This window comes from Syngnathus scovelli, chromosome 9 (genome assembly GCF_024217435.2).
Source record: "Syngnathus scovelli strain Florida chromosome 9, RoL_Ssco_1.2, whole genome shotgun sequence".
NCBI classification, from domain to species: Eukaryota; Metazoa; Chordata; class Actinopteri; order Syngnathiformes; family Syngnathidae; genus Syngnathus; species Syngnathus scovelli.
The window spans coordinates 1422502-1445559 of record NC_090855.1 but is presented as its reverse complement, the minus strand read 5'-3'; the positions used below and the strand labels follow the sequence as shown (position 1 = coordinate 1445559).

At 43.6% G+C, this 23058-nt stretch overlaps 3 protein-coding genes and 1 long non-coding RNA gene across 4 annotated transcripts; 3 read left to right on the top strand and 1 right to left on the bottom strand.

Moving 5' to 3' along the window:
• Positions 1-1549: 1549 nt before the first annotated feature.
• hormad1 (HORMA domain containing 1) lies at positions 1550-5009 on the bottom strand. The gene is made up of 16 exons (XM_049729400.2): positions 4742-5009; positions 4471-4534; positions 4100-4244; positions 3963-4026; positions 3843-3879; positions 3712-3732; positions 3606-3632; positions 3463-3530; positions 3231-3379; positions 2988-3145; positions 2855-2923; positions 2700-2757; positions 2529-2578; positions 2359-2445; positions 1921-1977; positions 1550-1853 (listed from the first exon to the last, which is right to left on the bottom strand). Exons 2-16 carry the CDS (start codon positions 4501-4503, stop codon positions 1773-1775), a joined length of 1104 nt encoding a protein of 367 aa, XP_049585357.1. The 5' UTR covers positions 4504-4534; positions 4742-5009; the 3' UTR covers positions 1550-1772.
• Positions 1812-2698, top strand: LOC125974726 (uncharacterized). Its single transcript, XR_007483711.1, has 2 exons — positions 1812-1876; positions 2320-2698. It is a non-coding gene; the product is annotated as an uncharacterized lncRNA (long non-coding RNA).
• Positions 5010-5201: 192 nt separating the features above from the next.
• On the top strand, positions 5202-9341 carry ensab (endosulfine alpha b). Its single transcript, XM_049729485.2, has 3 exons — positions 5202-5413; positions 6539-6661; positions 6748-9341. Exons 1-3 carry the CDS (start codon positions 5357-5359, stop codon positions 6916-6918), a joined length of 351 nt encoding a protein of 116 aa, XP_049585442.1. The 5' UTR covers positions 5202-5356; the 3' UTR covers positions 6919-9341.
• A 908-nt stretch (positions 9342-10249) lies between these two features.
• Positions 10250-12178, top strand: mcl1b (MCL1 apoptosis regulator, BCL2 family member b). The gene is made up of 3 exons (XM_049729435.2): positions 10250-10835; positions 11429-11679; positions 11802-12178. The coding sequence occupies exons 1-3, from the start codon at positions 10385-10387 to the stop codon at positions 11916-11918; spliced, it is 819 nt and encodes a 272-aa protein (XP_049585392.1). The 5' UTR covers positions 10250-10384; the 3' UTR covers positions 11919-12178.
• Positions 12179-23058: the final 10880 nt, after the last annotated feature.

Sequence of the window (23058 nt, the reverse complement as noted above, 5' to 3'; positions counted from 1 at the left end):
ACTGTATGAGCTGAGCGTGACGCTTGCGTGAAGAACAAGATACAGGCAGGAGTTGTCTCCGAGGGCCTCTGTCTCAAAGCCTCTTGCATTGCCCACTATCGCCCCCTGGTGGAGCGACACAATCAAGGCAGTCCACCATTAAAAAAAATAGATTTGCAAAGTAGCCAATTCCAGTTTACAGGAATGCTGATATGTTTTACCTACATGTACTTTATATTTAAATCAAATAATATTTATGTACCTCTACTGAAGCATATTTTGGCCCTCTATGGTGTATTAGAAATTTTTTCCAGGAGAATATCTTCAGCAGATTTTCCGGTGCGCCCACTCGAGCGGGGGTGCGCTAATCAGCTCGCAAACATTTGCTGCCCTTCTGGCAATGTCAGAGGGGTCACAGTTCTTGAGCTGGATGTCCACTGCATTGCTGCCGCCACCCCCCGAGCCCCCCACCATCACCCCCCCCCCCTCCTCGGGGGCCCACGGGCCCTGCAGGCACAATCACAGAAGCCGCCTTTAATCTCCGCTGAGCCTGGACTCAGTCGAGCTGGCTGTCCATCAGGCCTTGACCGCACGCCGGCCGCCCGGACCGCCGCTATTGACCGAGACGCGCGGCGCCGCGCTCTGATTGGTCAACTGCCGTGTTTGCGCAGCTGATTGATCGGCCTGCGCTGCCCGCTGAACGTGTGTCCCTGAATTTCATTTCAGAATTCATTTGCGGGCAGCGCTTGTGTGTAGAAATGAAATGTGCGAGTGAAGGATTGTGGGTGAGGACGTGCTATTGTTGGACCGCAGAGGAAAAGTACAAGACGGCGTTAAAAGTTGCTCGTATTTACATCGTGTGGGAGTGCCGCGTGATCTCCCGTGTTGCTTTTACGTTGATGGATTTTATGTATGTTTTATATTCGTGTGTTGTTCCCGTGCACGTCGCTGTTGTAAAACTGGACTTTCCCCGTGGCGATTCTAATAAAGTCTTATTCTCGCATTTCAGCCTCCTCACAAAGATGCGCAACTATTTCTTGGCTCTATCACGCCCTCTGCTTTACGCCTGTCGTCTTAATAACGTTGCACACGTGCCGCCGAGAGACAATAAAATAAACGCGGCGCTCCCTCCACACAATGCCGTAAGCGGCCATTTGATGGAGTCCCCCACCCCCAGACAGCGAAGGGGCTGCTGCTTGGATATGCATCACAAAGGCTTCCTGCGGTATTGATCGGCAGCGGGTTTGGCCAGTCTATCAGCAAATGTTCCTCTCTCCGGGAAAAACAATAGGAGATTAAAAACGCGCAGCTCGGCCGCGGAGGAGCTCAAAGGTCACTTGTCCTCACGTATAATCCACTTTCACTTAACGGCTTCATTTTCACTACTCGGCATGCAAATGCTGCTTGTTTGGTGACTTTAGTGCTCGCTGACTGGTGGGAGTGCAAAAGAATGATGGATTGAATTGTCCTGATTTTTTTTAGGGGGCTGAAACATCTCGCTCAATTTTTGCTGTGTGAGCAAAAATGGTGTTGACATCATCGACCAAGTACAGTAACAGCAGTCAGTAAAAACAATTTGAACTTGTCATTTATGGCAATGCTGACCTGCAGAAGTCAAACTTGCGTAGACAACATTTCAAAATGGTACAATAACAGACAGTGAGAAGCTCACAAATACAACAACCAAAAGAAAAGAAAAGTCCTCCAACTGCTAACGCAACAAAGTTCACGTGCGGTATTTTAAAATACCTCACAGGTGAGCAAATGTGGGGGGAAAAAAAAAAAAGACGAACTTACACGTTCGTTTTGGACTCGCTGAACTTGCGTTTCTTCACAGGTACCTCCTGACTGTTGGGGATGGTGTACTGGCGAACCTGATGGGAGAAGATTTGAACAAGTGAGCTGACAGGCGGCGATAACACAAGAATGTGTCCTGCTTACCATATTTTTCTTGACAGGTGCTTGCTTCCTTGTGCCCGTCGTTGCCTTTTTCTGTTGCTGACAGAAACGTGCGGCACCGTGTTAGGATCACTATAAACGACTTTACGAAAGGTCTCGCACGTCGAAATCTTGATCGACAGTCTTACGTCATCAGAAGAAACCACCCCGTCGTGGCCTTCGCGTTCTATTTTTGCACAGAAACCTTCTTGTCTTCCGCACATTTGTTTGTGTCTTTAATTCTTGAGACAGAAAATATTTGGACTTACCTTTGAGGTCTTCTGCTTTAATTCTTACACACAATTTCTGAGGAGCCTTCATTTTAAATTCTTACTCCTAAAACGATATGCTCTTTTTTCCTCTTTGGCAAAAACATTTCTGTTTTTCTTTTTTTTTTTTTAGATTAATAGCGCAAATGAGAGAATGCAAGGACACGCTAACCATGGTGTGTTGAATGATGCGTCCGCTCCTGGTGGTCATTGTGGACGTCTCCATGTCAGATGTTCTCTTCAGCACAACAGTCTCCATCTGAGAAGAACACTTCTTGTCAAGCATCCTTTCATGAGCAACAGCGTATGCGGTAGTGATGACAATGACGATGTCACGCTCACCGTTTTAACCTCACAAGTGTTCTCGTGGCAGGTCAGCTCAATCTCTTGTGCTGATGAAAAGGAAAAAAGGATAGAACAATAATGTAATAATAACAATAATAACAGTAGGAGGGCTTTATGACCGCCTGTTGCTTTGGCCCTAATTAATAAGAAACACCAACGAGATTTTACCTTCATTGTCTATTTTGTCGCTTTGGGGCGTGTTGTCCACATGTTCACTGAGAGACTCCTACAGGTGGTGAGATGAACAAACATACGATGTCGTTTTTCGTTGATAGCAAGTGGCAAAATGGCCGCCCGCTAAGAGTGCCTGGGTAAAAGGTCACCTGTGACAGGCTCCCGTCACGTTTTAGCCGAAGGCACCATCTGTTTCTCTTTCTTGTGCTCTCCTCCACCTGTGGGCGGGAAGAACCAGATGTTACTGTCGGTCCCAGGAGGTGTGTGGTTCCCAGCACTCACCGGTTCCAGCCTGTGTCTCTCGGTGACCATGTCCAACTTGAGCGAGTGGAAGGGCGTGGCCACCTCGCCCATGGTCAGACTCACCGGCTCCCGCTCAAACACCAGCATGTTGTCATCGGCATCCTTGAAGCCCGGTGGCTGGTAGTCCTGCGGCGTAACTGAGCGCACGGCGTACCGATCAGAATTTAAACGAGAGATCCATGCTCATTGCTAAGATAATCTAAAAGAACCGGAGCCATTTACCATCATCATAGTAGGTCAGCGTCATATTCAGGAAAGCTTTGTTGGGCAGAGGGCCGAGGTTCTGCAGAAGCAGGTAGAGCTTCCTCACCAGCAGTATGCTGGCCTTCTTTGTGTTGCCCAAAGACACGGCAAGATCCTTGTTTTCAGTGCTGATGGGAAAAGAGCTAGAATGAGCAGACGGACGGGTGAGATTGATTTTGGGTCATGTTGCTCTTCAAAAAAAAAAAAACACCTGGCAAAGTCCAACTGAGCCCCTTCTGTGTTGTACTGAATCCTGAATTGATAAAACTCAGTCACGTTCTGAAAAAGGAGACATGTCAGATGCGTTACAATCCTGTCAAGTGGTCAACGTCGTTTGTCGTGCCATCACCTTACCTGAGGGTTGTCGGGCTCTGACGAAACCTGCAAACGTGCCGGAAGTTGACGTAAAATCGCCATTGACATTACTTAATAATTTCATTGTCACAAAAAACAAACTTACTGTGATAATGACGGTCTGCAGCTGGAGGGGGAAAACAAATGAGATTTGGTATGATGCAAAATGTGAACCAATTTAATTTCCATGATTATGTGACAAAAGCCAAAGGATGAATATTGTTAAATGTGTCTTACATATTTCATCTGAATGGCATCAAAGCATCCCATAATCCTTCGGAGGGGAGCAGAAAGAGTCATGAGGAGAGACATTCCGACATGCCTCTTGTTTGTAAGTGGAAAAATGCAGACATTTACCATTTGACAAGCTGACAGGCGCCGGGACAACTGCGTTCCTCTCTGAGGATCATCACCCTCTGATCTGTGGGAAGAAACTTGTTGATATAGACTGAAATTAAACATTCATCGTTTTATTGCACCCTCGATTGACCGACCTTCAAAATATTTGATCCCGTAGGCTCCCTCGGGGAAAAGTCCTCGAAGGTACATGATGCCCGACACGCCTATGGCCAAAAGATTTTTGATGACAGTGATAGACTGCCGCTCGGACACAACCTGATTGGGGATCAGGTGAGTGTTCTGCGGAACAAACACACACTTGTTTATTCACACAGAACCCACAGCGTGAATACAATACCCATATAGCTTTTATTATTCAATGGCATATAGATTATATTATTTTATGGCTTTAGTGCGTCTAAATAAACAAAAAAGCATCACATTTATGATTGATTATAGATTTGTTTAAGTTGCTTCATTTAAATACATTACTGTTAAACATGAAGTCCTTATTGATTATATTTACCTTAGATGTTCTTATTTGTTGTACACATGTCATATTTTCAGCGAAACAGAACCTAAATCGAGATCTGGGGGAAAAAAAACTATATTAATGAACAAACACAGATTAGCTCGTTACGTTGGTTTAGCAAATTAAGCTAACACATGAGCTAACTAGTTATAACAGTAAACCGTTCTAAAACTCATTCAGCACTTGTGTATTTAGCTAATAAAATTGGACCCCAAAAATATTACGAATATTAAAACGATTAATACAGACGAAAGATGAACTTTACCTGGAGAAAAAGTTAAATTTGAAAATGGTTTTGACTCGGTGAGGAAACCGCAAAACGCAACGGCAAATGTAACGTTTGATTGACAGGGAGCAAAAAATTAACAAGTAGCCAATCAAGCAAGAGGGGCGTTGCTTTCTTCAGATCCTACAAGATAATGACACTTAAAAATCACCCTCTCTCGTCATTACATTTTATTTGATGCGTTCATGAAATAGATAAGAACAATTTGTAATTCAAAGTGACTATCCATGATACATTTTTGACATTCAAATCACATTTTGTTAAAGTGTTTAGCTGTTGAAGCAGCCTTGCGGAGGCGTGGCTTACAGATGTCAATGTCGCTAACCGATTGGACAAAAAGATGTTCGCCATTGTTGTCCGGGCAAGTGACGTTTTACCATTGGCTACTGTATGTGTCACTCACACGTACGACACGCCCCTAACAGTGATGTCATTTCTGAGCACGCCATTTTTGTTGGGGAGCAGTTCTGTCTCAGAAAGCGACGATTAGATTGTGTACAGGTACGTCGAACTGTAGGTAGCTTTTATATTTTTTAAAAGCTTTTTGGCTTTTCTGGCCACCGGACCACCCGCTCGTCCCGCCACACTCACAGAATGTCGTCAGAGAACCTGGACTCGGACACTCAGTTGGAATACGAGGACGAAAAACAGGTGGGTTTGTGGTTGCTATCTATCTGTTGTGGGCTAACTTAACGCGTGCTAGGCTAGCCAGAAGAAGGCTGACGTCAAACTAGCATAAGCTTGTGTGACATCGGTGTCATAATAAGTGCTCCGTGTTGTTCAAATTGTTCTCATGTAACTACATGAAATCCTGTTTGTTTTGCTCCAAAGAGCGTCATGCTTTTGCTGCGACAACAGCATTGGCTGGTCTCGTCTAATTGGCTGGGGAGCTGAAGCTAGTCAGGCCTCTTTGGGTCCTCTTGGATGAGTACTCTTAAAAGTTGTTTTTCTAAATTAAAAACTCAGTGTTGCTTCACGAGCCTCAAGTGTCATCTGCTCACTTACGTCGACAAAACAATGAAAACGGGAGAGATAAAAAAAGGGAATTTCATCCTGGTGACGTCTTGTTATTGACAATGAATCCTATGCAAAAGCAGTTTGAGCATCAATGCAACATCGCTGAGATCCAGTTTCTATATCTGTAGACTGGGCTTTTAGTGTTGTCATCTGCAGGCTGCTAGAGCATGTCACAGGTCACAATTCGTGCACAGTTTTCCCTCACTAGTAACATGTGATTGTCCTACTAGTGTGCAGAAAATCAGTCCGGTCCAGAAGTATCTGAACAGTCTTTTGCTTTTGTTCTCTTTGCAGTGTGACCTACTTGGTTTCAAACAGCTTAACACCTCATTGTATATGCTAAAATAATAGAGCCAAATCTCTTCCCGATCTAGGTGTGTCCCGCTGGCCCCAGGTGACTAGCGGCACTTAAAACCCGTCGCTTATCAGACTCGTTTGTCTTGTGTGACGGCTGCTTAAAACATTTGTTTTGTTCATTAAAACCATGGTTGCATTATAAACTGGAAAACAGTGTCAAGTAGGTCAATGCGGCTTAAGTCGTACTATAAACAGTACACGGGGCGGTCACACACAACACAAACTTTGTTGTTGTCATATATGATAACATGTGTGATGATGACATCACCGCCTTATCATTTCATTGCATCACCCAATGAGGATTGATAAGGCATGGTTCCGGTCCCGTCTGGATCTGCTGTTTGTGAGAAGTCCGTGTTGACAGAAACGTGCGTTGATAAGGATGCCATCTTGTTCCCACAGGACTCCCAGGAGAAGAACGCCAACCCGGTGAAGGCCGAGGAGGCCAAGCTGAAGGCCAAGTATCCCGGTCTCGGTCAGCGGCCCGGCGGCTCCGGCTTCCTCATGAAGCGGCTACAGAAAGGGGTATGACGCATCGCTTGCGTAACACAGATGTGTCTTTCCATGCTCATTTTATTGCTAATATGTCTGACTTCTCTCTCGCCGCACAGCAAAAGTACTTTGACTCGGGCGACTACAACATGGCCAAAGCCAAGATGAAGAACAAGCAGCTTCCCGTGGCAGGGCCTGACAAGAACCTGGTGACCGGCGACCACATCCCCACGCCGCAAGACCTGCCGCAGAGGAAGTCGTCCTTGGTGACCAGCAAGCTCGCCGGCTAGCCTTCGCCATCGCACCTGGAGAACCCCCCCCACCCACCCACCCCCCTCCCAGCCTCACCTGTACCCCCACCCATGTCGTCACAACCCCCCCCTACTTCCCTTGTCATCCGCAGGCAACATCCAGGCAGACTTGTTGTGTGACATGCTAGTTTGTGGGGTGGAAGGAGGCGTCGTCCTCTTCTGTCCTCTCCTGAGCACAGCGCCCCCTACTGTGCACCGCGCTCCACCTCTTTGTCTTGGCCGTCCGCGTTCCAAGATGGTTGCCATCGGCAGGTGTGTGTGGCTTGGCCGGGGACATTGCGCACTTTTGTATTTTGGTGATTGATGTGCGTCGGGGACCGAGGAGCCCACCTTCACGCTCCAGGATGCGGTGCGGGGTTCGAACGTGCGCACGTCCTTACTTGCTCGTATACCAAATTTGCGATGCGACGGGAGTTCACGTCGCTTTACTTGTTGTTCCCTCGGAAAAACACGCTGCATGATTGTATCCGACGAGAAATCCTAACAGGAGGGGCGGGGGACCATCTTCACTTTTTTTTTTTTTGTGTCTTTTGCTGTCCGGACAATCCACAGCGCCTTCCGGTCGCTGAACTTTATCTGACTTCTGCTTTTTGCGAGCAAGCACCGTTGCACTGGCCGCATGCTCCTCGCAGTCGTGCTCACACTGGCATGCCTTTGTGCGGTTCAAGTTGTGCGCTTTGAGCAGGAAATTGCGCTGCAGAGTGGCAGGAAGAGTGTTTTTTTTTTTTTTTTTTTAAATCAATCCTGACAGACTTTCTCTCTTGGAGACTGGTGGCAAATCGTGCTTGTGTGCTTCATCACTTTGGTTACAGCAACATCCACACATCTTCAAATAACACGTGGAATATCATTCGGCTCCAGTAAACAACTCTGTTAATATTTCAGATTTCGTACGGGAAGCCAATTGAGAATTTATTTGATATCCTCGATGTCCATCTTAGTACACGCTTGATCCACAGTAGTTAGACAAGTCTAACAATGGCAGACTTTTTTTTTTTATTACAAGTATCGATTTGAATCGGAAAATCATTTCCAATTTTAAAAGAATCAAATTGTTACATTTTAAAATGTACTGTTCTCGAATCGCAACACAGCCCATATAAGCGGGATCCCATATTGCTTCTTTGAATTGAATTCACTTACCAACAATAATTGCAATATTATCGATAATATTATCTACACGTCTTTGAAAATCACAATGTCCCTTCACCGCTGTGATCTTTGTTAAAATGGCAAAAAGGGATACTGGATATTGAGGATTTCGAATAAAAGCTCCAACTACTTTCCATAATCTGTAGCGTGTCCGTAACCTGATAAGAAACAAGGTTGGCTTCTTTTTCTAAAAGTAGGCCGTGGCGTTCCCGCGGGGATTCGCTCACACGCCTACTCTGAACAGAACCCATAGACATGTCGTGACTCATTGTAGACGCCTCGAGCATGTCAGAGCGCTTTGCATCTCTGACAAAGCTCGATTTAAAATGTGCTTGACGATGAGGGCGAAGGAAGGCACGTTTGAGCAGTTATGCAAATATTTGGCTCAGTGTTACCAGTACACTTCTTGTTTGTTTCTAGTTAGCTAGCATCACTCATCGGTTATCAGCCCATACATATCAAATCAAAACACGGCAATACCGCCACCTAGAAAGTTCTGTTGGTCTTGAATTTTACAGACAAGCCTCTTTTTTAATCCCCTCGTTTTGAAAAACGTACGTTACGACCAGAAAAATTGCAAGATGGCTATCAAGGCTATCGAATTAACGTTAAAACGGCTCCCCGTACAAAATCAACCTGCTCGTTTCTCTATCGATGGTGTGCTTGTTCTTTTGTGTGAATATGTAAATAGACTCGTGTGAATGTGCGCACGTACGTACGTATGTGATTCAGCGGCACCTCAGCTATTCGAAGAGGCCGCATCGTGTTGAAATGCAGCCGATTCAGGCAAATTTGCTTCGCGGCGCCGTCGCCTCTCTGAAATGTGTGGAATTGACCTCAACGGCAACTTAACATCTCGCTGTTGCGTTGAAGAGAAATTGCGGGCGATGAGCGGCCACGACGAGGTCGCCTTTAAGTCGCGGGGGGGCCGAATGTAAACGTGACGGCGAACGAGCATCACCTTCATCTCTGTTTTTGTGCTCTCCTCTCCTCTCACAAGTATATACAGTATATATATATATTTCACCCTGGCCTGGCATCACTGCAGGGAAACCAGAGGCCTCCATGCGTGAAGGACAAACATGTTACTTAAAAAGAAAAAAAAAAAAAGGGTTTACATGACAGGAGAACTTGTGGGTAACACTGGAAGAAGAACTTCTTCACAGAGTGCTCGGAATGTTGATTTTTGGTGGGGAATCGCGGAGTTTTTTTTTTTGCCAGTATTTGAAATAAAATTTTACATTTATAAATCGACTTGTTTTTTTGTTCATATCACTCGACATAAATTCAAATATATTTACAGTGCTAAATTACTTATGGAACAAGTTAAGAACACGAAACTAATCGAACATGCATTACTTTGTTTTTAAACTTAACGAATTCAATTATTTATTTTACATAAAGTACATGTACAGTGGGGATTTAAAAAAAAAATCAATAGATGTTTCTCCATTCATGACCTATAACCTGCACGTTTTTTCTAGACTTCTCGAGAAGTTCAAAATGAACTGAGATCACGTGATAGTTGTTGCCACTAGCAACCACTGGGGGGAAGCAAAACTTCATTTCCATAGTGTTAGTCACTAACCGCAGACGGGAAAATGAATGGAATGTTTTTATTTGCAAAAAGGGAACAGTGCGTCCTGTCTCTGTCTTTAGACGTTTAGTCACGTCGCAAATGACAACCCCCAGTGTTGTCAAGCAAATATATGTAATGATTCAACTGGAATTTTTATTTTTATTGAATCCATTGCACAAATAGTATCACGTACGGACGGGACAGTAAATTTTAAAAAGGTCCGAAAGTGTATAAACGTCCAGTGTCAAATGTAATGCAAATTGAAAAAAATAGAAGGAAAAGATAGATTGCACAGAATGCACGATGTGTTCGACAGTTTTATTTCAAGTACGTATGACTTATTTTGTCCCAAACTGCCTAAATGTAATGCCCAAAATCAATCATTCAATAGCTCACAACTTTACTGTAAATTACAGTACACTATAAACTAACAAAGGGAAAAAATTCCATAAATTTTGTTACATTTTTTAATATGAATCATCAAAAGAGTGATAGAATGTACTTGGACGTTCCTTTTTCTTTTTTTTCAATTGACGTCACAATGACGCAGCAGCCCGTGTTTATATAAAGCCCATTGGCTCCCTCCTTCTTCTGCCTTTCGAGATCAAGGCACATATGGAGGACTAAGTAGAGCCAATACTAGCTTTTGTTTAACGAGGTAATTATTTCCCCGCACTTTAAGAGAGAAACCAAGAAGAAAAAGCAACCATCAAGATGGATAAGGTGCCGAAAAGCCTTATGAGTTACATGTTCCCACAAAATGGAGTCGTCGTGGAGGGCTCGGTGCACTGCAGCTCTCCCCCCGTTGCCACTGCTACTGCGGCGACCTTGGACCCAGTAAACGGCAACAGCGCGGCCGCTAAGCAGCGACCGAGCGCCCTAGAAATGGTCTCTAAGGGCACCTTAACCTCCATGAACCTCCACAACCACAGCAGCGACGCGGAAGGCAGCGACGGTTCACCGCCGGTTTCGCCTGACTCCCAGGAGCCTCCCAACGGCAACTACCGCGAAGACGCGATGGACTCCGAGACCAAGACCCTCATTTGCCGCTTCCTTACAGACTTTACCGGCCTGTCGAAGGCTCCATGGAATGAAAGCAAGGCGCATTCTACCTTGAAAAGAGTCGTGGCGAGCATTTTGGAAAAGCACAAGTACAAATACAATGGTGAGTGGCTGTTTGTTTTTCTGGCTTTTTTTGGGCGTACGTTTTAGTACGTGATGTGAGTCAGTTAGTCGGTCGCCATTTTTTTTTTTTTCCACACAACCAGGAAATGTCTACGTGCCTTCTTCTCTAACGTATTGTTTTTCCAACGTGGTATTGAGTCCAAATTTTTACTTCCTAATCATTTTAATATCATTCCAAGGCAACGAACATTTACACATCACTTTTAGTAGCTTGTTCCAACCAATGAGCATCAAGTACAAAGTCACTCAAAAAGGCAAGAATGAAAAGAGCACACTTCCTGAAATAAATGTAAGTGGGGGAAAAAAATACAATCTTGTAAACTAGACTTTGTATTTACTAAAGGTGTTGTCGACAAACATTTAAATGTCCCTCTGAGGCTTATGGGTGTGACATAGTTCTACAAGTGAGCAGTTTTAACTTGAAGGCAAAAAGCACTACAATAAGGTAACTGGGCTTTTTTTTTTTAAAATTTGCCCTTTTATTTACTCAAGGTAGCATGACCTGAATATTTCATTGAATTTCCCTAAAGCATATTTGTGTTAACCAGACTTTTTTTATTTCTTCCCCTCAAGGTATCGTCAACAAATTGTCTCTGGACGACCGAGGGGACGATGTGAGTTTTGTCAGCGAGGTGGCCAAGAGCCTGTTTTCGGACGGAACCACCAACTGGGGTCGTGTGGCCAGCCTGGTGGCCTTTGGGGCCGCCGTGTCCCAGTACCTGAAGGAAAAGGGCCAGCCCCACTGTGTGGAGGCCGTGGCCGACGAGATCTCTTCGTATCTGCTGTCACACCAGCGCAACTGGCTATTGAATAACAACTCTTGGGTAAGTAAGTTAGTCATGGCTGACTGTAAAGCGATTGTGTAACACGGCAAAGTCGACGTGTCAAGCAGCCTGTGCACTCCACCAGCAGCGAGTGTAATTTTTTTTTTTCTTTTGCTCTTCAGGATGGCTTTGTAGCATTCTTCCGGGAAACCGATCCTGAGTCGACAATGTGGAACACTTTAGTGGCATTTGCTGGAGTGGCTGGCATCGGTGCCACGTTGGCCCTGTTGATCAGGTGAATTTGTTGGACTCTTAAAAGACTGATTTTTGAAACAACATTGGCGCTGGAATACGTACAAGCTACGTCTACGTTCCCTTTGGACACGAAAAGATGGAAATTGAGTCGCCGTTTATGTCAGCTGAGCGGTCCAACCTACGATTTAGTGTTTTCACCGACATGGCTCAACAGCTTGACTTCATCTAGCAATTAGCAAATATTTAATTTACAAAGAAATTTATTTTTTCTAATAGATGTAAAATATATTTCACGTAAACTTTGGATTTTGTGCTTGTTTTTGTTTTTTGGGATTGAGTTAAATTTGCGCGTTGAAGACATTTTAAAGGCACCCGGCCGGCATAGTAAGAATACGTAGCAGAAAGCACCCGCCACATCTTTCGCGCACGGCAAAACGACGATGAAACTCATTTCCATAAGTCTCATTCCGGAACAATCCAGCATTGTGAGTGGAGCTCGGAACATTTGCATTGATGTCGCTCGGCGGTTCCTCTCACGTCAGATCAGCGCCAAGAACCGAAGCCCTGCAGAACTTCGGGAAGTACGGTGCCCTGGAAACTTTTGAGTCTCGCGCAAGATTGCTAACATTGCTAAGGGTTGGAAGAACGTTAACAAAAACAAAATCTTGAAGAAGACGATGGGTCTAGGGCAATGGCGCTGGCACGTGTTCACCTGTAAGCCATCAGGAGAATGTGGAGGTTTAGTTAATAAAAAAAAAAAAAAGGAACATAAAATGCTTTTGTTGATTCTGTCTTTCTGTTTGAGAACTTTTTGTAAATGAAGAAGTTAAGTTTTTTTTTTTTTTTGTTTTGTTTCACCCAAGAACCACTTCCGCTCTACTTCCCATTTATCACCACAGCACAGTTTCTTAGAAATAACACTCCCCCCCACCCCGCCCGCCCGCCCGCACCCCATATATGTCAGAATTATATAACGGCTCCATTAAACACGACAATGCGGCCAATCTATCGTCGCCATGTTTGTTCAAATCCTCGCGGTTGTCGTGGGTTACAACCCCAGCACACTTAGGAGAAGGAAGTCAGTGTTCTCCATGGTGATGCAGCCTGAAGGGAATTATTGGGGGGGAGGGGGCAACTTAACAGGAATGTTTGCGTCACCTGGGAGAAAAAATAATGTTAGTTTGAAGCTCCGGCAATGACCTTGATTGGTTTAAATAGGAGTTACCCTTGGATTCCTAATTAAAGCAGCTTCCTCATTAACGTAAAAACATTTCGTCAGCCACCAAGGCAACACAAATACTTGTGTCTACAATCTTTGACTTAATTTCCAAAGACTGAGACTTTTTGAAAAACATGTTGGTATTGTTTAATTATTGACAGCTGTTTAACTTGGGCATGGTTAACAATCTTGTGATACTTTGACATCTCGAGATTCGACGTTAACAAGTTTACCAGACTTTGACATACTTTGTGAAACTATGACGTATCCTGTGACACTTGGATTTTGTTAAATTTACAACATACCTTTAGAAAATGTAAAATTTCCCACATTGTGACATTTTGTTGACATCTTGCGATATGTCAAAAATTCTCTCGAGACTTTCGCAAGACTTGGACAATCTCAATCTTGTGACTAATCATTGATGCTTCCTTATCTCCCCTTTAACATAGGCTGTGATAGTCAGTGGAAACCGGAAGTGACTCATATCAATACCGTGCGTGGTATTAAAGTACTTCTGTAGAAAAACTTCTCCATCTCAGACGTGACCGTCTGATCAAGGAGATTTTGGAGTGATGACATTCCATAGCTTCCAGGACGTATCTCTGAAATGCACAAATGACAATAATTACCCTGACGTGAACTTCTTCCTTGTAACCGGCGTTTAGCCTTAAGCTGTTCTACGTTGAGGATGTTAGCGAGACTCCTCAACCAAATAAAAATTTGAATGTAGCCTTTGCCGATGATTCCTCATGTACCATTCTATACACAATTCATTGAAATGAATACCAGAGAAATTTTGGTGTGAAAGGCAAAGTTTGAGAAGTCGCGGCTATTCAGCTAAATTTGCCATTTTTCTTGGAATTGTATGAAAGATAAATTACAAGTGAATTATTTGTAAATTCCTCATTCATTTTCTTTAATTCCCATAAGTGTTGGAGCTCCTAAAAGATTGCTACGCAATCTAGCGTAAGCTAGCATTTTGGCAGAGTAGCGTAAGCTAGCATTTTGGCAGCGATCCATTGTTTACCATTGATTCTAAGACACCGCATTGTATTATTTGTAATGAAGGTATCAAAAATAAAAATACTTTTAACTTCCGGTGGCTAGCAGTTACTGAGAAAAAAAAACAAAAGCTCTACAGTCGAGAGCCCCGAACAGGAAGTGTTGCTCAAGATGCATTGCAGTGCTGGGAGCGTTGCGGGCGCGGTCGCTTTGGAAACAATCGAGTGCATAGTTCACATTGTCGTTCTGGGCGGCGTAGACCGATTGTAATCAGGTTCAAACTCGTTCTTTTACTTTCGAGTTGAGTATTAACTCCCAAAGTCTGTATTCAGCATAACTTAAGTCTCTTCTCCCTGAGGCTGGTAGGTAACACAAAAACAAACAAAACCACCAAGTGAGTGCTGGTAGCTCGAAAAACTAGTTCCGGCGCTTATGGTATATTGAATTTGTTTCAAACTAAAATACATGATTATTTTTCTGTCTAGGTGCAACGAGTGAGTTGTCTTTCCATTGGTTGAAGTTCTTTGCTACTTTTCAAGCTGCGTTGCGGGCACCAAATGGAAGGATTTCCTAAACTCTATCAGGTCCTATCAAATGCATCGAAAGTGATTTCCAAAACACCCCGAGTGGTTTTCTTTGTAGAATGTAATCCGCCCCAAGTTAACGGAAAAAAAGAATGGCTGTGTTCTGACATGTGATCCTGCAGTTTTCCATGCAAACCGGTCCGCTGCAGTTTCAACTTTTGGTAATACGAGCCGTGAGGATCGGCTTCCTGGCCCCCGCTCGCTGGCGACAGGCTGCCCCCCCCCCCCCCTTCTCTTTTAAAAAAAAAACAAGCCTTCGATTCCGGGAAATGGGCCGTGGCATAAGTTTATCTTTAACCCGACCGCTCAGCTGCTCTTACTGAGAACTGCTTCAGCTCGGAACTGCGAGAACCTGAACGTGTCGATAAAGACGATAAAAAGAAAAAGCCTGCTCGCACTCGGCAGTAAAATGACATATTGTTTACACAACAACTAAACGTATGCGTTCACACAGACTTGTGAAAACAGGTTTAAAAAAAAAAAAAAACTGGAGGATGGATTACGAGCACCCTATTCCGCTTTAGTGCTAAAGAAATGTCAAAAATTCCGACGTGTTTCTACTTGTCACTTCCCTTTTACTGCAGTCATGTTGTTTATTTCACTTGTATGTTACTGAAGGCTCCCATGGAGCATAAATTTAGTGACGCTTTAAATAGTCCCTTAAAAAGTCCTGGATGAAGGCTCTTGTTTCTCACGCTGATCCAACTGTCACGTCATGAAGTCATCTTCAATTTTTCCGTGTGATTTTTTTTTTTAGCTTGGGAGGTGGAGTTGAGGACAATGACGTTTCCTAATAGGCTCTTAAAATAGAAAATAATTCCTTACGTCGTAACGATTGGCAATGAACAAGAATAATAATTAACAGCCACTGTTTGTGATATAAAGCCAAACCAGGGTTGAGAAATGAAGAAGTGAGGGCAGGGAAAGAGTTCTGTTACGTGGTTATGTAATCTTGGAATGTGGATCGGTCCCATGGAAGCTGTTGCCGGGAACACTGTGTTCCGGAAAGGAAGAAAACACAGCGCCTGACCTCACCATGGGTCACCCGTCTTTGTTTACATCCGCTCCAGAATTGTTGCCATTGCCGCAATTCATTGCCAGGACTTAAGAAGTTTGTAAAGAAAGCGACGCGTGAGAAAAAAATATGCACAAGCGTCAGAATTCGTTTTTTGCTTTGTTCCTGCTTGGCTGGTTGGATGAACATTTGGATGAGAATGCGGAGAGGCGACATCTTTGTTTAATCGGAGGCTCGTCAATCATCTCAAAAGTGCACAAAGACAGCACTTCCTGCTCTTCCTGTCCTAGGTGGAAGTGTCTGAATAACTTGCACAATGGCATTTGATCGTTTTGATAATTATAATCCGTATATTTGAGATACAATGCTTGCTTGTGAAACGGAGTTGGCTGCGAACTAGTCCTTGGTGCACCCCACTTTTAGATAAAGTCAACCGAGATAGACAGCGTGATGCTAAATTGTCCGTAGATGCCATTGCTGAATGTTTGTATGTAAACTAATATTGGCTGAGAACCAGTCCAGGCTGCACCCCACTTCTTCTTTCCAAATAATAATAATGGCAACATCAATAATAGCTCTGAATGACTTGACTGTGTCACGTTGCTGTTTTTTTTTTAGGTGGACCACAAGGAAACATTTTGTCACCAACAAGAAATAACTTTTTGGTTTGTCTGTGAGGAAACGATTGCGGGCCAGAGTTTAAATATGTCCAGTTTGTTTTCTAAAAGGGGACAACCTGCCTCTGTCCTGAGTTTGCAAACAACAGCAAAACTGTGTGCTGACTGGTTTCCCGTGGTCCACTCTGCGGGCGCCATTGGGCGGTCGCTGACATCCGTTTGGACCGGATCGACAATAACAAGTAAGCACGTCTTGATAAACCCATACACGTTTTCTTAATTAACACTGTATGAAGAATGCTGAAACCTAGCTTGGATGTTTCGAGCTAATTGCTAATGCTATTTAGCTTCGATGTTTCGAGCTAATTGCTAATGCTATTTAACTTCGATGTTTCGAGCTAATTGCTAATGCTATTTAGCTTAGCTGTTTCGAGCTAATTGCTAATGCTATTTAGAAAATTCCAAAACTTTGAATTAATTGGAGTGTAAATATACTACGGTTTTTGCTGAATTCTTTTCAGAGAACACAGCGAGACTTTCTTAATACCAACTTGGCTACTGCTCTTTATTTGCTTTGTCACTTCCTTCTTAAAGGAACTTTGTCTTTGCTTAGTGTGAGAAAGACCGACGGAGACGTGCAATATAGACACTTTGGTTTAACTTTGCGGAGAATTTATTTCCCAGAAACAAAACTCGAGCTCGCCACAGTCTCCGTGACCTCATGGTGAGGATGTGGCCGTCGTTCATCAGCATCTGAGAAATAGGTGACCTACTTCCTGTATGGTCACACAGAGGAAGTATATTTCCGTTGCGTCACATTGACGTGACGGCAGCGGGCAGACCAGAACTCTTTTGACCCCAGTTTTCCCAGGGGGTTTTTGTACCCCGCCTTTCCGCAAATTCGAAGCCTCACTTTATAATGTTTAAATATTCATTCTATTCAAATAAGGCAAAAGTTGTTTTGGAAAAATGTCCTCGTTATTTGCATTTTCCATAAACGAAGGCGTAAAAAAAATAATCTAGATTGATACGCGATTGAAGGTTTTATTGCATCAGTCGTCATCCATCATCATCATCATCATCAGCATGCGGCGCCACGGCCTCCGTGTGACCGAAACACGGAGTCATGCATTTTTACCTCACATGTTTCTGTGCTCTCAGCTGAGCAGATGATACGTGTTGTTGTGCTTACCATCTGATGACTGGTTGAAGTTCAAGAGATGAGCTCACCCCCGAGAAGTTAATTATAGCGCCCCCTACCTCCCCCACACTGGGTTTAAAGCTGCGCTCAGCGCTTACTCAGCAACACGTGAACCGAATAGTTGCCCTTCTGCTCCTCATTTAACTCAAAAGAGCAACTCCGGCAGAAGAGCAAAAAAAAATGTGCCGTGTTAGCAACACGGAGCACTTTAGAAGCGTTCACGTTCTAGAGAAAATCACGTAACTCCGCTCGAGGAGACTTGTGATCGAGAAGTCTAATTTATTTACAGAGGACATTTTGTTTCGGCCTCGGGTGCTGGGCCCACGTGCCGCTGCTTCATCGTGACTAAACACTTTAGCGGTCGAAACAAATCAGCTCAAACAACAATAATACTTTAAAAAAAAGAATTCTATGAATCGATTAAACAAGTACTTTTGCCATCGTACGTCTTCTTTAACGTCTCACACGGTTGGGCCGATAACGTGATGGCGCTGCGGGTGTTTAGTCTGTCTCGTGTTGAATTTCTCAAAGCGTTTTTTCCACACGTGTTGACATTTAAAAGCTTCGCCATTGTTTTGTCTCCACGTGAATGTGGGTCACATCTTTCATCCTCCCCCGTGGATGTCGATAACGACCACGGGGATGATGATGATGATGAAGGTGACGATGGGGGGGGGGGGATTACAGCGCAGACAAAATAAGACGGCGACAAAGACGAGTGGAACTGCCAAGCCAAATTGTTGATCCTGCTGTTTTTACTTTGCCGTTTTCCCAGACACAAAGAAAAGGTTACTGAAAACAGCATTTAAGAAGATAATCTGACCAAAAAAAAAACCAAAAAACTGCCAGATCAGGAGTGTTTTATCGATGCGCTAATCTGCCCTTAAAGTATCTTAATCCTGCTGTATTCCGACTTTAATCAAAATTCCTTAAAACCAAAGAGGTTTAGCTCTTTAAAGGTCATAAACAGCTCACACGTCTGTCTACCACTTGTACTCGACAACACTTGGATTAAAGACTTTAATACGTCCACTTTACATACCCATAAGCTAAAGCTAATAAATGCTCCTTTCTGAAAATCGAAACAAAAAAAGATTTCTGTCTTCGAAAAGGCAGCATAACAATCATAGGCGGAATGTAGTAGGAAAATGAAATCATCTCCTAGTCAGGTCGGTCGGTCCTTTTCGCATTTTTATCCCCCTCATCAATGCTAAACCAAGATGGCGGCACCACCAAGGCGACATATTGGATTCATAACTTCGCTAGTGTCGCCATCGCAATCAATTCACCGTTACCGAGTCTTTCCATCTCCAACGCAAGCTCTCGGGCAACTAGCTGGAAATCCCGATGTTTGTGACAAACTTAATTTGCATAAAAAAGTCTTGGGATTTCCACATGTGCTGTTTGACCTTCGAGGCTTTGTTGACATTTGGATATGCTCATGTGACCCGCAGCCAACAACTTTCAGCTTTCACGTATTAGGGAAATGAAAACCTTATCGGGACTATAAATCTCAATAATGACATATATGTGACCTATCTTCGGAACGACTGCGTAGGCGACCAATCCCGTGATATTTATTTCCTAGGGAAAGTCATCACAGATCAAATGTAGCTCTCACGTTTTTGACATTTAGCCTGTTTTATCGCGTCTCCCGTCCAGATGACGTCTGTTTGCTTGGACGCCGCCACCAGGTGTTCCATTGGCCGCACCTGCATCTTGTTTGCCAACCCACACCAGCTGCTTTTTACTTTTTGGTTGAGCACCTGCGATGTCAAGCGACTCCATGACCAGTCAAGCCTTTCATTTTTCGTGCAAGTTTGCCAAACGCCGCATGTTTGTTTAGCTAGAAACCTTGGGTACGGCCTGGACTTGATACAAGTCAATGTCAGGTCAGGGTATTTATAAATACAAGCATTCGTTCACGCCTGTTTTAATGTTTGCAGCCTATCCCAGTTTTTTGGAGCCAGAAGTTGGTTACACCCAACGTTGGTCTCCAGCCAACCGCAGTAAACTAAGACAACAAAGCAATCCACCTCATTCAGTCCATAGGTGAGTCTACACCAAATGACTTTTTGGACGGGAGACGGAGTCAGCCATTTACAGGGCGCATTTCTAGAGTGTATATGTCATCGATAGGTCCTGCTAATTATTATTTTCTATGATAACACATCTTTTGATCCCTAAGCTATCAGTTTGTCCCATCGATATCGGTTAACCGATAAAAAGCGGATAGCTTATCTCAGAGGACAAACTTCACGTTAGCGCGACAAGCATAAACCTGACGGAAGTCACCTATGTCCAAATAAACACATTTAATGATGCAATTCAATTGAATTGTGAATTCTGATTCGAATTGCTCGATTTGCAAAACTATCGCTTATTGTGATGGGAGTTAAATCGACTGCCACGAATCTGCCGAATGACGACTTCTCGGATCAACTCGTATCTCGAGGCACTATATGGACTGTATACCGCCATCCTGTGTTATTTACACAATGTCAAAGATGACGACATAGGCAGAATTCCGTCCGTCTTTTGTAGTTTGAACCAGAGTCGCGTGAGAAACCCTCCCGCGTGCCAGAAGCGTCGATAACCATCCGATGAGGAAACAAGCCGTCAGTAATGGAAGCCCTGCGCTTGAAGCGTCACATTCGGGGAGGGGAAAGGTGATCGGCGTGAGAATTTACGAGAAGGGGAACAGGTGAAGGGGGCGGGAGAGACATTGTTTACGCCAACCGTTGCGTTTGCTTCCCCAAGCTGATTAACGTTTGACAACTTCCCGTTTGGTGCCTCGGAATGTTCATCACGTGACCGTTGCTACTTTCTGCACGCAAAACAGTTACGTTGTGATTGACGGTCAATTTGACCATGTGGTCAATCTGATGCTAAGCTACATTAGCACCGCTCACAAGACCCCCGAATCGTAGTCAATTTAGATCCCAACCACGATAAACTTTCCTTATCATGCTAGCATCTGATTTTAGGCATCTATTGATTTGCCTGTTTTGACGAAAAAATTAAAATACATAAATAAAACTGGAGCCAGTCGCTGGTTGTGATTGTTTACACAAACTCAAGCAACCTTTTGTAACCAAAGTGCTGGTGTGGGCATGGCGGGCAATGCGGGAGGCGACGTCTCCCCTGACCCTTGCTGTTGCTACGGCGTGCTCGTTAAATGTGCACGCCAAAGTGCTTGAACTCTCTGATCCGTGTCAAGAGAAACAAAAGCTTAGCATTAAGGAATGCTGAGAACCTTTTGAATGGGCCTTCACTACCGTCAACACGTCGAGTGTACACACGGGTTGGCCTGGTAATTTTTCGTTCGGAAAATCCGGTAATCGTGTTGCCCAGGGTGTTTCATTGTTTACATTTTACTGAACAATTATATTGATCTTTGTTTAGAAGTCTAATAATAGAGTTACATTAGAAAATATTTTGTTTTACTGCGGAGGAGGCTGTCCAACCGGACTGACTCTCAGTGTTGACATTTGCTAGGCCACGCCCCTAAAGGAAACAGACTACTTTGCATACAGTTGGATTTTATAAATATTTTCTCTATTCTATGTTATATATTGAATTTAATGCATTGCTGATTTCTATATTCAAACAAAGATGTTTTGGGTGAGCTAGAACGGCTCGACATTCCAAATCATTTCAATGGCGAAAAGATGAGCTAAAACGACGCTTGGTCACAGAACGTTAAGGCAATTTCGGAAGGATTTCATCTTTGCATGTATTTAGTAGCAAAATATGTCAGGAGTGTGCAAATGAGAGCGTTTCCTGGCAGAGAAAGGTGTATCACGCCAAACAGGAACATCTTGACCCTCAGGCTATGCTGAATGTCAATAAAGCTTTTATGTACCTGCCAGGACATGTGATATCCGTACGTTCCTTTTTTCGTCTTTGAACTCCTCGAGGTTTTTCCATATTCATGCTTTGATTAGATTTTTTTTTCTTCTCCATGTGACATCTTTTTTCCTGTTAAGTATTTAAAAACAACCTTGGCAGGAGAAAAAGAAACCAACAGCCATAGCTGTGTGAAGGAAGCATTCTGGAATCTGGAACTTAATTATTCCAGAAACTGCTTTCTGATTCTATTTGACTGGGTGTCGCAAATGAGGAATGTTGTAGAAATATTTCTGATGCTTCCTCATACTCGGCGGGTTTTCACCGTATGAGAACGTTCCACTCGAAATGAAAGTCAAAGAACAAGCTTAGTTTTTGTTTTCTCGTAAAATAATAAATCCACGTCACAGTAGAGATCAATGTTCAGAGATTGAATCTAAAGATTGACTTCAGCTCACCTTAATACAACCCTAAACTTTTTATGGATGCTTTTGAGGGTCAAAATTGTTCCTGAACAGAGCAGTTCAGGGTCATGTGACTCCCAAAAGTAAACTGGAATAGCTCCTGCTTGCTTTTACCACATAGAAAATTCAAAGTTTACATCCGGTTGTTTTATCCTTCCTCAACTGACTCACATTTGGGCTGACCAGTGTGTCATGTGACAACTTGTCATGTGACTCAGTTCCCTGTCCACCATGACTTTTAGATGACTGGAGTTGATAACAAGCTTTAAAGTTAAATGATGCTGGTCAAGCGAACTTTGACTCCCCTTCCCACGTACGCACACGCCTACGTACAGGGAGTGGAACAAAGTTCGCTGGACGTTTGTTTTGAGTGCTACGAAAATAGTTTTAGCGAGTTAATTTCTCCCTAACCGAGCATCCATTTAGGTTTGTTCATTTTTAGCTTGTTGGCTTTATTTTCATTTGGGAATTTATCGTCTTTATAGCACTGTGGGAGTCATTTCTTCTTTTAGCATTGTGGGAAACAACGTTTGCTAGCTTGGTTATTTTAGCTTGTCAGCTTCTGCTTTTAGCGACTTGTTTGTTCCATTTGCTTAGCAACACTTGTGAATGAATGAAAGAAAAACTTCCTTGTTTGTTTGTTTGTTTCATTTTGAATCGTGTGTCGGATGCTAAAGAAGTCGTTTTTAGGTTCCCATCAGGGAAGGTCACATGACACGCTGCATGCTGGTACTCGCCATGCACTGATGTCAATTTTAGTCAGACAGGTATTGTGATGCCACTTGTGAGAATTTTTTTCTCACACCTCGTTCACATTTTGGAAATTTCCCACCCACTCCTTTTTGATTTCATTCGTGTATAGTCTTTAATTATCAAACGTATTTGACTCGAACATGTGATGTCATCATTGCCGTTGATGCATTGTTTATGTGAAACATGTCTTAACATTGAGCACCGCTCCAGTCAATAAATATTTCCTGACAGTCATTTGAAGATTGTTTGAAAGCGGACCAACACTTCGGTGCTCATCGACGCGTTGAAACGGAAAAAGCAGAAGTCGTGCCAGCGTAGCATGTCGATGCTTAGCGGCGCGCGTCAACTTTCGAGAGCGTTTTCGAGAGCCGAGGAAAGTACCCGAGACTCCAAACTCTGTTGACCTTGACGGGCCTGAAACCAGCCTTAAAAAGAGCCTTTTTCGAGTTTAGCATGCTACGATAAAAATTGTAATCG

Excerpts from the sequence above, each read along its gene's own strand:
- ensab (XM_049729485.2), top strand. The coding sequence starts at position 5,357 with ATGTCGTCAGAGAACCTGGACTCGGACACTCAGTTGGAATACGAGGAC. Across the intron at positions 5,414-6,538 it reads AATACGAGGACGAAAAACAG|GACTCCCAGGAGAAGAACGC; the intron begins GTGGGTTTGTGG and ends TTGTTCCCACAG. Across the intron at positions 6,662-6,747 it reads TGAAGCGGCTACAGAAAGGG|CAAAAGTACTTTGACTCGGG; the intron begins GTATGACGCATC and ends CTCGCCGCACAG.
- mcl1b (XM_049729435.2), top strand. The coding sequence starts at position 10,385 with ATGGATAAGGTGCCGAAAAGCCTTATGAGTTACATGTTCCCACAAAAT. Across the intron at positions 10,836-11,428 it reads GCACAAGTACAAATACAATG|GTATCGTCAACAAATTGTCT; the intron begins GTGAGTGGCTGT and ends CTTCCCCTCAAG. Across the intron at positions 11,680-11,801 it reads TATTGAATAACAACTCTTGG|GATGGCTTTGTAGCATTCTT; the intron begins GTAAGTAAGTTA and ends TTTGCTCTTCAG.
- hormad1 (XM_049729400.2), bottom strand. The coding sequence starts at position 4,503 with ATGACATGTGTACAACAAATAAGAACATCTAAG. Across the intron at positions 3,380-3,462 it reads GCTCAGTTGGACTTTGCCAG|CACTGAAAACAAGGATCTTG; the intron begins GTGTTTTTTTTT and ends TTTTCCCATCAG. Across the intron at positions 2,924-2,987 it reads AGAGACACAGGCTGGAACCG|GTGGAGGAGAGCACAAGAAA; the intron begins GTGAGTGCTGGG and ends TCCCGCCCACAG.